We start from the raw sequence: 15,634 nt of genomic DNA, 5'->3' as shown, positions 1-15,634 counted from the left end.
AATATGAAAGACTAATTGTTACATTTCAAAGAGCATTATTTCCTAAGTACTTCTATTTTATGGAAGAGAGTTCCTCCAGGAATATTGAGCAAGTATTCACGATTCACCCAGAATATTCCATTATTTATTTACCAAATATTTTTTGAGCGACTATTATATTTTAGGCACTGCGCTAGGCAAAGAAATTTCAGCAGTGAACAAGAAACACCTGCCCGCACAGAATGTGTGATAAGAGCTGTCAGAGGAAAGGTACTATGATGGGAGCATGCTGGAGTAGGTTGCCAGATTTAGCAAATGAAAATACAGGATGTCAGATATTAAATGGGACATAGTTATACCAAAAATTATCTGTTATTTATCTGAACTTCAAACTTAGTTGAGTATCCTGTCTTTTATCTGGCAAACCTACATTAGAGGGACAACTTGGAAGTGGAGGTAGTGTGAATGGAGAGAAAGGAAGGCTTCCTTCAGAAAGCAACTTTAAAAACAAATTCTGGGCATAGCAGGGAATAGGCAGGGAGAAATCATTCCAGGTGGAAACAATGCAATGCAAACTAAGTCCCAAGGCCACTGTCAAATCTAGGAACCGACAGAAGGGAAGTAATTGGAGTAAGGAAGAAGGAAAACGAAAGAGGAGGAATGTTGATGAAAGGTATGCCTGAGAGAAAAACAGAAGAAACTCTTGTAAAGAGTTTATACTTTATCATAAGATGAGTGCGGTTCCACTAAAGAACTTTAAGCAGCCTGTCTTGGCTACAGTGTGAACAATGGACTACAGTCGTACTGGCAGGATAACTGACAGACCAGTAAGAATGCTACTGATGTAATTCAGGATTTCAATAGAGGCCTGAACAAAGGCAATGGAAAGACAGACCCATTAGTAACACCGTAACCTGAGATGGCAGCGAAAGAGGCAACTGCAAAGGGGATAGAGAAGAGGACTGAGAGGAAAACCAGGAGAAGCATTATGTAAATCAAATGAAGAAAGGTCAACAAGTCAAATATTTTTTGAGGAGGTAAGATAAGGACAGAGATGTGATGCCTAGATTTAGCCGTAAGGAAATCACCAGTGAGCTTTGGCAAGGGCAGTCTCAGAGGAATGATTTTGAGGCTAAACTAGGTCACAGTTGTCTGAGCAGAAGGTGATGCTGGACTAGGAACCAGCTAGGGCAACGCAAGGATCCCACTTCCTCTTTGCTCTTTTAACAGGTAAGGGTCAGGATAGGAGTAGAGTTTGGGGACGGAGCAACCTGTGTCCCAATCTTGCTGAACAGGCTGCGGGCTGATTGCTAGGGGCCAATCCTTTCCTAAAGCTCTTGATTGACAGAGCCGTGCGCCAAAGACTGAGCTTGAACGGGAGGCCAGGACTCACAAGGGGGCGGAATTCCAGGGCACTAACCCGGAACGGTTTGGGACTCGATTTCCTTTGTGAGGAAGACCTAGGGCGGGCCCTCTGCCAGAATGGCAGTATCCTCCGGGCCAATGGACGAACCTCGTTAAACGAGCGGCAGCCGCGCCAGCCAATGGTTTAGCGGCAGGAGGGGGGCGAAGTCAGTGGGCGGGGAATTAATGAAGCGTCTTTTTGACACCCCACCCCCACACACCCCAGAGGCGAGCGTGGGGAGGTTCCGCCTGCGTCGTAGGTGAGCTGTTGCGTCGTGGAGGAGGTTGCTAGGGAAGTGGAGGCTCCGCGGCCGGTGGGTGCTAGCGTGGCAGCGTCAGGTAGCTGCCCCCCCGCTGCCGGCTCTGGACCTGGCCCTGCGGCGTAGCAGACTACGACGTTCAGGAGAAATACCAGTCGCAGCTGCCGCCTGACCTGGGAGGGTAGGGAGGGCCCAAGCCGCTGAAACAAGGCTGCGAAGGTTTTTCGGCCGCCCAGTCGCGACGCTAATTTAATATGCGGAGCGGGGACTCTTCCAGTTTGCCCCACATTCTACCAGGTGCAGCCATTGCTCTGTGGCAGAGTCATGGGCGCGCCCCCTACTCCTGACTGACCTCCCAGGAATTCAGCCTTCCTGGATTCTCCCAAGGGGGGCTGCTCCAAAGGAAGAGGTGGGGAGTGAGAGGTATTTTATTAATATGATAACCGGCGATACTTAAGTAAACTTTAATCATTTACCTATCACAGCTTATAGAGAAGAGCATCCTATTCGGCAGGAAGGTTAATTTCCTCTAAGTATATGGTGGCGACAGTAGGGTGCGGGGTTGGTGGGAGGTGGGGAGCACACTTCCAAGATGATTGGGGTGGGGGTTGGGGGAAGTTTGTAGATTTTGTGACGTTTTTCTTCTTGAACAGCCTAATGAGTTTACCAAAAAAAAATTTTGGACCCAGAATTTACAGCCTGATTTAACTCAGACCTCTTACTTCTGTCTTATCATGCAATATTTAGGAACTTCATTCTTAAGTATTAGTCCTTGAAAAAAATTGCCCAGGTATAATATGCCATTGGTGGTACACCATCTTCACAAGGATTACCTAAGTGAACTACTTATACCTATTTCCAACCAGGAAAGAATTATTGTGAAATGGGATTTCAGGAAAATGGCTGTTCTCTGTGATTGGGCATGGAAGAACTAAGAATTTTTAGAGGTTGCAACTACTAAATTCTCTTTTGTAAAGATAGGGAAGAAAACCAATATGAAAGGGATAGTGTTTGACATCTAAAATGGCATCTTTTCATATTTTGTGATGTGTTTAGCCCCAGCACCAAGAATATGTGCCTGGCACATAGTAGGAGTTTGATAAATATTTGAGTAAATTATTGGGTAATGGATGATGAAAATCTAAGCTGTTACATGAGTACCAAAATGTAAAGGAGAAGAGAGAAAAAAGAAATTCCTGGAAACATAGCTTAGTTTCTTTTCATGCAAGCATAGCTACCAAATTTCAACTTGTTTGCTTTGATTTGGGTACTGTCTTAACACTAATCAGATGTCAAAGATTTTCACACACTTAAGCCATGACTGACTGGAAATCTAAGATACATATTGATGTCAATTTCAGTGAGGTAAAAAATGTGTGTTAAAGTGCATTTTGTTGAGTTCCCTGGTAGTCTAGTGGTTAGGGTTCCGTGCTTTTCCTGCTGTGACACAAGATTCCCTGGTCAGGGGACTCCGCAAGCCGTGCCTCCCGGCCAAATATTTAAAAAAATTAAAAAATAAATAAAGTGCATTTTGTCAATGAAATAGTTCATCAGTTTAGCATAGAACAGTCAGGGACAAAGGGATACCGCTTTTGTAGGATAGAGATATGGAGTTACAAATTGTTGGGGGGTGGAAACAGGATATGCACATAAAAGCAACTGCTGCCAAAATTTTAAGAGTGTATTGACTCAAGCATAGTTTTAAAAGGATTGTTATTTTTATCATTACAAAATTGATCTCAGACTCTAAGAGCAGCAAAATCTGATTATGGATTTCTGCCTAAATTAGGATTCTCTTGACAACTGCAATCATTGTTTATTATTATGCACTTGTATTTTGCATGTTATAGTTTGTATATTATTACAGTAACATTGCCTCCATATAAAAGGTATATTGCTTGAATTTCAAAAATATATGAATTTTCACAGATATATTTGCCTCTTATAGTAAGTTTTTTAGCAAAGAATAAGTTCTTACAAGTCAACATTAAAGATTTGCTGACATTTGGCCCCAGCCTAGCTATCCAACTTTGATTCCTGATACTTCTGCCATTTATTACTGCCCCTCATTATTATATTTGTTTTTTAAGACCCAAATCAAGCGCTAATTCCTTTTCACAACCTCCCTTGATCCCACCAAAGATTTCTCCTTCTGAACACCCAGGGTATTTTGTTAATAACTTCTCTTGTTGCACTTTTCTTACATTCACATTATTCATCAAGTAAAGAAATATTCACTTACTATGTCTAGACTATACTAGGAAATGGATAATAGCTGGTATTTGTTAAGGGCTTATTATATCCTACATATTATAAGCTTCTTGACTGGATTATCTCATTTAATCCTCAAAACATCGTGAGTATTATTCTATTATTTTTCCCATTTATAAATTAGGAAATAAGTTTAAAAGGTTAAGTAATTTGCTTAAGATCACAGAGCTTCTAAGTGGTGGAATTAATATATAAGCCTAGGTAGTCCGTATTCAAACTTGACATTTACAGTCTCCATTAAAATTTTTTCATGTAAATTTTATGCGTATATGTTTTACTAAATTATAAATTATTTGATAGAAATAATATATTCATCTTTGATCCCTTATTGCGCCTAATGTAAAGTAAGTGATTATAATATAGCCTGATAGTGGAAGCATGTAGCAGGGATATTAGATTTAGATTAATGGAACAATGAAGGTGCTGAGGATGAATAGTCACTGGCCAGATAAAAGAGCAAAGACCATGGGAATTGGGAGCATGTACCAAAGGAATACATGTATGATAGTCCTAAGGTAGGGGTCATGAAAGCTAGAACTGGGCTGTCCAATACAGTAGCCAATAGGCATATATTGCTATTGAGCACTTGAAGTATGGCTAGTCCAAAATACTCACTGGATTTTGAAGACTTAGTAGAAAAAAAGAATGTAAAATGTCTCGATTGTTTTTATATTGTTTAAATATTGAAGTAATAATATTTTGGTATATTAGTTTAAATAAAATATATCGTAATTAATTTTTACCTGTTTCTCTTTACTTTTTTTAATGTGGCTACTAGAAGATTTAAAATTATATATGTGACTCTCATTATATTTGTATGGGACAGCACTGGTCTAGAATTTAGAGGAATTTCAGAATGACATACTGTGTGTGCCCATACTGACGTGTATTGGAGAGGGTGGGTTGGGAAAGTATGTCTGGGGTTAGTATTGGAGGTGATAAAATTGGCAAAGGTAGATACGAAGATATATAGGTAGGACTCAGGGTTTGTAATAGGGAGAGAGAGAGTAAGACTAGGGAGAGTAAATTTACCTCCGAAATGTGTACAAATCCTTTGAAAGGTTTTAAGCACTCAATACATATTTGTTGAATGAAGCATTGTGTCTTAATCACTCAATCTTAATGGATGTTTCCAGTGTATACTCCTAGTTCAGTCCTAATTCTAATAAAGATATGGGTAGCTGTCTAAAGACTTAAAAGAAAGTTTGGTTATCTAAAGAGAGTTTGGTTATCTACTTAAGTCTAAATTGACTTAGCTTGTATTCCTTTGATGTATTCCCAGCACATAGGAGTGTGAATCGGTTCTTACAATTAGACATATTCCTCTTCCACCTAACATGACTTTCTCCTGGGCATATTTTTCCGAAAAGAGTCCAGCTTTGTCTGTTGTTGTAAGTCTTGTGGCAGATGAAGCCTTAATGATCTCTGAAGGGAAATTTCTTAGCAGCTACAACATTTGCACTCCATCTTGCCTCTCAGTACACATTTGAGCAAGTAGACTTTTAACACTGATTCTCTAGCGGGGTGCTTCTCAATCCTGGCTGCAAATGAGAATCACCTGGAGAAGATTTTTTTTAACTTTATTGAAGAATCATTGGTAAATATAATTGTATATGTTTAAAATATACAGCATGATGATATACATAATACATTATGGAATGATTACCAAGATAGAGATAATTAACACATCCATCACCTCACATAGTTAACTCTTGTGTGTGTGTATGTGTTGAGAATGCTTAATATCTGCTAGAGCACTTTTTAAACTCCCAATGCCTAGCAGTATTTTAAGATTGTTTTAATTGCTCAGAGATAGGGACTGGTTATAAGTATTTTTTAAAAGCTCCCTAGGTGATTTTGATGTGCTGTAGACCTGTACTAATATATGCTATTGAGTTCTTAGAATGTGTTTAGTACAAAATGAGATGTGCTCTAACTGTAAAATATACACTAGATTCAAAGACTTAGTAGCAAAACAAGAATGGAAACTCCCTCATTAATCATTTTTACATCGACCATATATTGGAAAGATAATATATTGAACTTATGGGGTTAAATATGTTAAAATTAATTCTACACTTTCTTTGGTTTTGTTTCATTTTTGCTTTTCTGAGGCTACTAGAAGATTTTAAATTACGTGTGTGGATCCCTATTTCTATTGGTGTAGTCCAAGGACCAGCAACATTGGCATCATTTGGGAATCTGTCAGAAATGTAGAATCACTGGTCCCACTCCAGACCTACTGAATCAGAATCTCATTTTAATAAGCGCTCCAGATATTCAAATACATAAGGTTTGAGAGACAACATCTTTAGAATTTTTTCAATTTCATAATTTTTCTTCATTTTTTGTTGATTATTTTTCATTGTAGAGGGTGGTAAGTTTTTACATTCATGATTTCCTCTTTGTCTCTTCATTTGTCCTTTAGAATCATTCATATACACCTCATTTTTCTGTTTTCAATTTTCCTTTCATTTTCTTATAATTTTACAACTCAACATCTTCAACAGTCACTGCTTTTTTTTTTTTTTTTTGTGGTACGCAGGCCTCTCACTGTTGTGGCCTCTCCCGTTGCGGAGCACAGGCTCCGGATGCGCAGGCTCAAGTGGCCATGGCTCACGGGCCCAGCCGCTCCGTGGCATGTGGGACCTTCCCGGACCAGGGCATGAACCCGTGTCCCCTGCATCGGCAGGCGGACTCTCAACCACTGCGCCACCAGGGAAGCCCAGTCACTGCTTTTTAAATTAATGAATGGAATTAATATGCATTCATGTAATATGTGTAATATATAATGTTTCATAAGTACATATGTACTTTTATATTCATATGATTTTCTGGGAAACATCTCAAGAAATTATTAATATCAATTACACTGGTGGTGGAGAGAGATTTTCACTTAATTTTGTTGCTTTATTTAGGTTCTCTAACCATATCTATGTATTTTACTGTTTTTTTTTTTAAGTCAACAGAGATTTGTGGGTATTGGGTTTATGGAACTTTAAAAAGTGTATTTTTCTGTAATAAAAATCCCTCATAAATATATTTTTAATATAATGTTAATCACCTCAAAGTAAAATGAAACAGATGTGCTCTAGGCAAACAAACAGCTCTATGATTGAGACAAATGACTGTATACATGATCCCTAGAACTGGTGGTTGGTGGTGGACAGAGTGAGTGAACCTGTTGTAGAGCATAGCATGTTCTGTCTATAAATGTTCCTAAGTTGAAAACTGAGCTTCTGTGAGTATGTACACACACATAGACATATGTACACATTCCTTTTCTGGTTTTGTTGGCTTGCATTAACATAGTAAAATGTTGTGCTAAGCCATATTCATACTCTAATTGGGCATCATATTCCATTATGTAGCTGTAGTATAGCTTATTCATCTAATCCCTTATTGATGAATATTTGTATTTTTACCATGCTTCTACCTTTTAAATATGACAGTGCTTTTTAAATGGTTCAAGAAGCTATTTAAATGGTCTGAAACATTCTGTATCTTTTGGAAACAAAAAGTCTTCTTTAATGCATTGTAAGTAATTTGATATGGAATTTGATGTAACTTTAGCAATCTGTTCTATTTTTAAGGACATCTAACCTGCTGATTTCATTTATTAAATATGTCTTTGATAACCTGCTCATCATTGGTTCATACTGCCTAAGTAGTAACATAGCCTATTTATTTAAAATTTCCTTTCAGAATTTTGTATAACTTGTTAACTGTTATATTCTTTGGCATAGTTATAGGGTAGGTAGTTTATCTAAAGTCTTCACTTAATCTCATAAACTGCTTCTTGCCTATGTTGACTTGAGCTGCCTTTTCCTTTTAAACATACGCTTTGCCCATAGCAGTTTCAGTTTTGCTAGCTGACCTTACTTGAGTTATTTTCCATTTCTTCTTCTGCTCTTTTTCCCATCCCTCAATCACTGCCTTATTTTAAGTTGTATTTTTACCTCCTTCTGTTTGTTAGGCACAGTGTTATGTGTTCAGGATACTGCCTTTGGAGCAGGTGGGCTACCATCTTCCAGCTCCTCATAGGGGTGGAGCAAATGGTAGAGGAAGGAGAAAGTCAAGTTTGACTGCAGTAATTCCTTGAAATATGCCACAACCGCAACATAGGTACTAAAGAGAAGTATATTTGGGCTGGTTTAATAATGTGTAAATCAGTTAGGTTCAGTTCCTTTTTTGTGTTGCTTATAAATATAGTATTTCATGAGTATTCTTCAGTTGCCTCTAGAGAAAAGCAGAATACTTGCCCAGCCCAATTGATAACTTGAATTACATAAGGAATGTTAGGTCAGTGCTAATTAAATGTGATCCTCTGAAATTGCAAGTCTTCTAGAATGTTCACTAAACTGTTGTGGGATCAGATGTTAAAACATTGCATTTTCTTAATTTTTATTAGGTAGTATTTGAAATATGCAAAAATCATGTAGCTTTAAGTGTGCTAGTAAACTAACTCCCTGACCACTCAAAAGAAAAATGTTCTAGTTTGTAACATTTATCCAGTTCTATGTTGTAAATACTGCCATCTTGGCCAGTTTCTATTTCCAAATATGACATTACTGAATGTGGAGTTGGGAAGAGATGTGCACAATGACCTTTGCCAGCTCACATCAACAGGCTCCAATATACCACTAATGTTATAAAGCTTAATGATAAAGACCCACAGACCTACCACTTGACCTACGAACTAGAACAATACCAATATTATTGTGCCCTTTCTGTTTCCTATGTCAAAATTATTTAAAGATTTGCCTTTCGTGCAATAATAGTGAACCTAATTTGCTAACTGTGTTCCAGGAACTATTCCATATTTTACTAAAACCTTTAATCCTTACAGTATCTCTATGAAGTAATAATATTATTTTACAAGTGGAATTGCACATAGGGAATTTAAATTAGGCCACACAGCTAGGAAGTGGCAGAGTCAGGATTCTAACCCAGGCAGTCTGACTGCAGAACGTGTGCTCATAACCATTACACACACTACCTCTTTTGATGATATATTTTTTTTAATAGATCTTTTGTGGAGTATAATTGCTTCACAATACTGTGTTAGTTTCTGTTGTACAACAAAGTGAATCAGCCATATGCATACATATGTCCCCATATCCCCTCCCTCTTGAGCCTCCGTCCCATCCTCCCTATCCCACCCACCCCTCTAGGTCATTGCAAAGCACTGAGCTGATCTCCCTTTGCTATGCTGCTGCTTCCCACTAGCTAACTATTTTACATTCGGTAGTGTATATATGTCGATGCTACTCTCACTTCATCCCAGCTTCCCCCTCCTGCCCCATGTCCTCAAGTCCATTCTCTATGTCTGTATCTTTATTCCTGCCTTGCCACTAGGTTCATCAGTACTATTTTTTTTTTTTTTTTTAGATTCCACAGATATATGTTAGCATACGGTATTTGTTTTTCTCTTTCTGACTTACTTCACTCTGTATGACGGACTCTGGGTCCATCCACCTCACTACAAATAACTCAATTTCGTTTCTTTTTATGGCTGAGTAATATTCTATTGTATATATGTGCCACATCTTCTTTATCCATTTATCTGTTGATGGACACTTACGTTGCTTCCATGTCCTGGTTATTGTAAATAGTGCTGCAGTGAACATTGTGGTACACGTCTCTTTTTGAATTATGGTTTTTGTATGAATATGTTTGCTTATATTCTAGTGACAAGAGGCTTATATTTGACTATAAAGGCAGGATTTGCCTAGGGCAAGATCAAAAGTGCTGCCACTGATTATACATTCTTATTTAGTGGATTTCAATTTTATTATTAAATGTCTCAAGAAATTTTGGAAGTCTGCTTTAGGCATAGTTTGCTGCAATCTTTTTTTGTTTTTGCATGCTTTGCCCTTTTTGTGGAGGTATGAAATTGACAATGATTTCTTGAGAGTTTATTTTCTACTCTTTTGAACTTTTAGTTCTCTCTAGTCTCCATTTCAGCAGCAAGTGGCAGTTCAGAAGATGGCTATTCTACATCAGAGGTTAGAAACAAAACGACGTAGTGGTGGGTATGTTTTTGGTGATGTTATTAGATACACAGTTGAAAAAGATTACTGGAAACTTGAAAAGGAAAAAATGCATAGAAGTTTAGTGAAATCTTAATAAAAATTACCTTTTTATTAGAGTTTAGAAATAAGGGATTTGCATCCACTTTTAAGTCCTAGAGAGAAGAGGCTCAAACAGTGATAGAAAAGATTAGTCCATTTTCTGATTAAATTTAGTTAGCCTTACTCAGTTGCTGTATTTTTGCTTCAGTAGAAAATACTATTTATATTTTTAATTACAAGGGAAAAATTTTTCACTCTAATAAAAATTTTAAACTGGCAGATATTAAAGTTTTTAAGAGAAGAAACCATGGTAGAGTGAAACATAACTGGTTGAAACTTTGGAGAGTTTTTCTGCCTATATACAGAACTTTATCCAAACCTTCCACATAGATAAGGATCTGTTCTTTCTGAAAATTTTCTACTAAAAGGCATCTCAAAACTTAGCAACACATTTCTAAGATTTAGCTATCACAAGCTGCTAATAAAGTGGAAGGAGATGTGGCCTAAGGGAGCCTGAATTTATATCCAAGTTCGGTCATTTAACTAGCCATGTGATGTGCAAATTATTCAATTTGCCTGAATCTTGTGTAAATACAAATGCAAATGATGGTATCTCGCATTCAGTGCTGTGGTGGGGATTAAATGACAGGACATGGAACTTAATGGATATTTGGTATTTTTTTCTTTGTATTGGCAGGAAATGTGGACCTTAACAGCCTCATCCCAACCCTCTCATTTTGTAAGCAAGGGAAAAAAAATCGGCTCTGTAGCAGTGATCAGTATGTGAATTAGAAGTCATAAACCATGGTTTGTTTATATATCCCTTACTCTTTCTGAGCCCTTGTCCCCATTACATACTTTTAAAAATCTCTTTTCCAAGAAAAAGACCCATTCAACATCTTTTCCAGTTTGCTAGTGTGCCTTCCCATAATGCAAAGGCTAGATAGCAGAAAAACTACATTTCCCAGCTATTGTATTGAGGATTTGGATGTGCTTTAGATTCCACCAAACAGATGCACTATTTATAACACTCGAAATCAGAGTCTGTAAGAGAATCAGGTGTGTAAAGCATTTGTTTCACTGGTGTGAGTCAGCCCCATGGTTTTCAAACTTTAGCATGTATTAGAATCATCTGGAAGGCTTATTGAAACACACATTGCTGGATTTTGCCCCCAGAGTTCCCTATTCAAATGGTCTGGGGTGGGGCCTGAAAAGTTTACCTTTCTAACAAGTTTCAGGTACACCCTCTTTCAGAGTCTAAATGTTTTTGCTTTTTGACATCCCAAACTAATGGTCATTTTGGCAGGTTGACTCATTTATTCATTCAAAAAGTTTATGGTATGCCTGCCATATGCCAGGATCTCTGCTAGACTCTGGGGACATCATGGTGAGTAGAAATGTTGCTGTCCTCATGAAACTTCTGTTGAAATGGGAGAGACATTCTTAGTTGTATGTTAGCACAAGTGTAACATTTAGATGAAGACAAGGAGTAATTTGACTTGTCAGCAAAGGCATCACTGAGGAGCAGATGTCTAATCTGCAAGTTGAAGGATGAGGAGGAATTAAGTAGGCTAGGCAGGGAACAATCCATTTCCTAGGCAGAGGGAACAGCATGTGCAGAAGCCCTAAACTGGGAAAGGGACTGACAAGAATGGGTGACTGAAAGAAGGCCTTTGTAGTTAGAGTAGAAAGGATGAATTTGGGAGAGTAGAGTAGAAGTAGGGAGCAAGTCAAGAGTGAATACTGTCAATTAGTTCGGAACCATTACAGCAGCCTAGGTGAGAGAAAACGGTATCTTGGACTGTGGTAATGCTGGCAGAGAGACAAATATAGTCAGTTTTGAGCCATATTTAGAGGTCTTTTGTTTTTTTAATTATATAGCTTATTGGGTTGAAGTACATTGCAGAAGTTGCAGGTTGATTGATTTTTACTTTTTTCTCTTTAGGAATCATCCATCCTGCCTGTGCTATTGGATGAATGGAAAACTCTGATTTAAACAAAGTACTAACAAGGAATTGTCCTTGATTTCTGTACTTCGTAGCATTCCTCAGAATTCTTTTTACATCTTTTCTTACTGTAAAAACTGCATTTAAGTTAGAAAATGAAGCAACTGAAAAGGAAAAGGAAAAGCAATTTCAGTGTACAAGAAACTCAGACCCTTTTGAAAGAAATTACAAAAAGGAAAGAAGTCATTTTTTCCAAGCAGCTCAATACAACAATTAATGTGATGAAGCGAATGGCTTGGGAGGAGATTGCACAGTGTGTGAATGCTGTAGGAGAAGGAGAACAGAGAACAGGGACAGAAGTGAAAAGGAGGTACCTTGACTGGCGAGCACTTATGAAGAGAAAGAGGATGAAGGCGAACATTAAGCTAGTTGGTTCGGGGTTTCCCCTTCCCACATCCGATTTAGATGATTCTCTCACTGAAGAGATAGATGAAAAGATTGGATTCCGAAATGATACAAATTTTGATTGGCAAAATGTGGCAGATTTCAGGGATGCAGGTGGATCCTTAACTGAGGTCAAAGTGGAAGAGGAAGAAAGAGATCCACAGAGTCCTGAAGTAAGTATTAGCCTGTGTGAACCCTCTTTTTATTTCTCCATTTCTGATATGAAAGTTTATTATAGACCAGGAACAGTTAAATTCCCAGATTTTCAGGCTAACTTAAAAATAGTACATAACAAAGTCATTCCATTTTTTTCCATCTTAATATCATCAATCTCTTTCTTCTCACCTAAATATACTTCTCTTAATTATATATATTAATGATGTCAGGTAATAGTAAATATTTTTCAAAATTCAAAGTAAATGGGTTTGTGTGCTCAAACAATACAGAAAGCTTTCAAGAAATTCTTAGACAAATTAACAACCATGAAGTATAAATAAATACTGAGAACTACTTTTCTCTTTTAGTTTGAGATTGAAGAGGAAGAAGAAATGTTGTCATCAGTCATACCAGATTCCAGGAGGGAAAGTGAGCTTCCTGATTTCCCCCACATTGATGAGTTTTTTACTCTGAATTCAACACCATCTAGGTCTGCATATGATGAGCCCCATTTGCTTGTAAACATAGAGAAACAGAAACTAGAATTGGAAAAACGACGGCTTGATATTGAGGCTGAAAGACTGCAGGTAGAGAAGGAACGCCTACAGATTGAGAAAGAGAGGCTGCGACAGTTAGACATGGAGCATGAGCGGCTTCAGCTGGAGAAGGAGCGGCTGCAGATTGAAAGAGAGAGGTTGAGGTTACAGATAGTCACCTCAGAGAAACCATCTTTGGAAAATGAACTTGGTCAAGGAGAAAAGTCCATATATCAACCACAGGATATAGAGACAGAGAAGTTAAAACTTGAGAGAGAACGCTTGCAACTGGAAAAAGATAGGCTGCAGTTTTTAAAATTTGAATCAGAGAAGCTGCAGATTGAAAAGGAGCGCTTACAAGTAGAGAAAGAGAGACTACGAATGCAGAAGGAAGGACACTTGCAGTGATCTATCTAGATCTCCGTTTATCGATCGTTTGTAAACCACAGACTTAGATAATATAAAAACGGTAGCAGGATTAGCTGTATTTTTTTTTTTTTTTCCTGTTTAGTATTAGTATTTTCAGGGCTTCCCTGGTGGCGCAGTGGTTGAGAGTCCACCTGCCGATGCAGGGGACACAGGTTTGTGCCCCGGTCCGGGAAGATCCCACATGCCGCGGAGCGGCTGGGCCCGTGAGCCATGGCCACTGATCCTGCGCGTCCGGAGCCTGTGCTCCACAACGGGAGAGGCCACAACAGTGAGAGGCCTATGTACCGCAAAAAAAAAAAAAAAAAATTAGTGTTTTCAATAGGAAAAAGTTATTTGTGGGTAATTATATGCTTAAGTAGTATATTGTATAGAAACTATGTGCCCTTGCGTAAACAGTATAGCAAAAACTATTGTGCTATACTCTTTAAATTAGTAAAATTACATAGTCTTGTCTAATCTGTGCACTCAGAATTTACAATTATGTCTGTAAAATTCTAGCTCAATAGTTCTCAACTGGGGGTAACTTTGGCTCCCAAAAGATATTTGGCAGTGTCTGGAGACATTTTTGGTTGTCAAAACTGGGCAGTGGGGCACGTTGCTACTGGCATGTAGTAAGGAGAGACCAGGGATGCCTATATCCTGCAATGCACAGGACAGTCCCCCACAAAAAAGAATGATCCAACCCAAAATGTCAACATTGCTGAGGTTGAGAAACCCTGTCCTAGCCTGACTGAGCACCTCTTCAGCTTTGTTTCAGTTTCAGAATATTAAAACCTCAGATATTTATGTGGGAGTTACTTAAATGGCCCAGAACTTTAACTATGAAACATTACTGTGTAGTATATTGAATATAGAAAGTAATGAAGATTATAGGTATTTTATTCATATGTTTCCATCTGTAAATAACGTGAGTCAGAAAACTGTAGGGAACATCAGAGATTGTCTAAAGTGAGTCACTTTGAAAAGCAGTTCATTCGTCTAGCTATTGATGCTTTAGATACCACGCACACTTTTTAAGCTTTAGTTAGTTACCCTTCTTTGACTCCATTGTCTTAGTTTAGACAAAAATTTTCATTTCAGCCATGTACTGAAATCTTAATGTAAGTGGTTGAAGCTAGTAAAAATGTTACCAATTTAAAAATGGTACCCGTAGTCAATGAGCTTGAACTCGGTAAGTGGTAATTTGATTTTTAAAATAGATAATAGCTGTTTGGAACTGGGAGTGGGGGTGGGGGGAGAATGTCCTTGTATCCAATAGTAATGATGATGGTGATGAAATAATGATAGTAGCTGTGTGTTTTGAATTAGGGAATCACTGCACACTACCTGACCTAATCTGTAGAAAACTGAGAGTAGTATCTATTATTATTCCTGAATCTGAGGCTTAGAAGTCATACAGTGTGTAAATGGCTAATTTCATATATCATGATGTATTTCGTCTTTGCCCCTCCCTGTGCAACAAAGTATGTATCTTTAGTCCCTTTGGTATTTATTCTGAGACCAAGGGCTTGCTTAATTTGGTGATTTGCCTTCAGTCCCCTGAAGGTATTTATTCCACAATCCAGGTGATTCTAATGCACACTAAAGTTGAGAATCACTGCACGAGATCACTTTGTATTTTCCCATTTCCAGAGCTGATATGTAGCCTTAGTATATCTCTTCTATTGACAGGTACTACCTTGATTCTGCATTTGGTCCTTGTTAATTTAAGAATGTCTTGAAACCATATGTGACATTTGAGTATGGGTATATAAGGAAAAAATATACTTCTTCTTAGTTACCTTGACTTTGAAATAGTGTTATTTTTCTATAACTGAAATAAATGCTTCTGCCATAAAAATAAAATTTGCCTATACTAACTATGTGAACGTTTATCATTTCAAGTGATGCTCAGTGATGAGGGTTGAGGTTGTGAAGCCTGGAAAAGAGCTTTATCATGGTGAGTGGGGGAAAGGGGCCTAAACATTTGTGTTAGACATTGTGCTATGCGCTTTTTTATACATTATTTTATTTGTTTCTCAAAACAATCCTGAGCTAAGTCATGTTAGCCCTACTTTTATAAGAAAGGAAATAGTGCCTCAGAATACTTGAAAAATGATATGCCAATACTGACCCAAGATTTTAGCATAAGAGCT

The 15,634-nt window shown here is 37.9% G+C and overlaps 1 protein-coding gene across 8 annotated transcripts in view; it reads left to right on the top strand.

Annotated features, from left to right (window-relative positions):
* The first annotated feature begins 1,527 nt into the window (after positions 1-1,527).
* Positions 1,528-15,634, top strand: part of MSANTD4 (Myb/SANT DNA binding domain containing 4 with coiled-coils) — a 63,943-nt gene continuing 49,836 nt past the window's right edge. For 3 of the 8 annotated variants that reach the window (XM_089915481.1, XM_089915479.1, XM_089915480.1), the window contains exons 1-3: positions 1,555-11,375; positions 11,934-12,551; positions 12,903-15,438. In XM_089915481.1, coding sequence (XP_089771607.1) covers positions 12,090-12,551; positions 12,903-13,478 — 1,038 coding nt within the window. In that variant the 5' untranslated portion in view covers positions 1,555-11,375; positions 11,934-12,089 and the 3' untranslated portion in view covers positions 13,479-15,438. Of the gene's footprint in view, positions 11,376-11,933; positions 12,552-12,902; positions 15,439-15,634 lie in introns of all 8 variants that reach the window. The other 5 variants (XM_089915482.1, XM_089915483.1, XM_022560554.3 and 2 more) reach the window with 5 other exon arrangements.

This window comes from Delphinapterus leucas, chromosome 7, assembly GCF_059928025.1.
Source record: "Delphinapterus leucas isolate spDelLeu-1000000601 "Yukka" chromosome 7, BTC_Dleu_Yukka2, whole genome shotgun sequence".
In the NCBI taxonomy this organism is placed as follows: domain Eukaryota; kingdom Metazoa; phylum Chordata; class Mammalia; order Artiodactyla; family Monodontidae; genus Delphinapterus; species Delphinapterus leucas.
The sequence above is the reverse complement of the archived record's forward strand: the minus strand, read 5'-3'. Positions and strand labels throughout refer to the sequence as shown.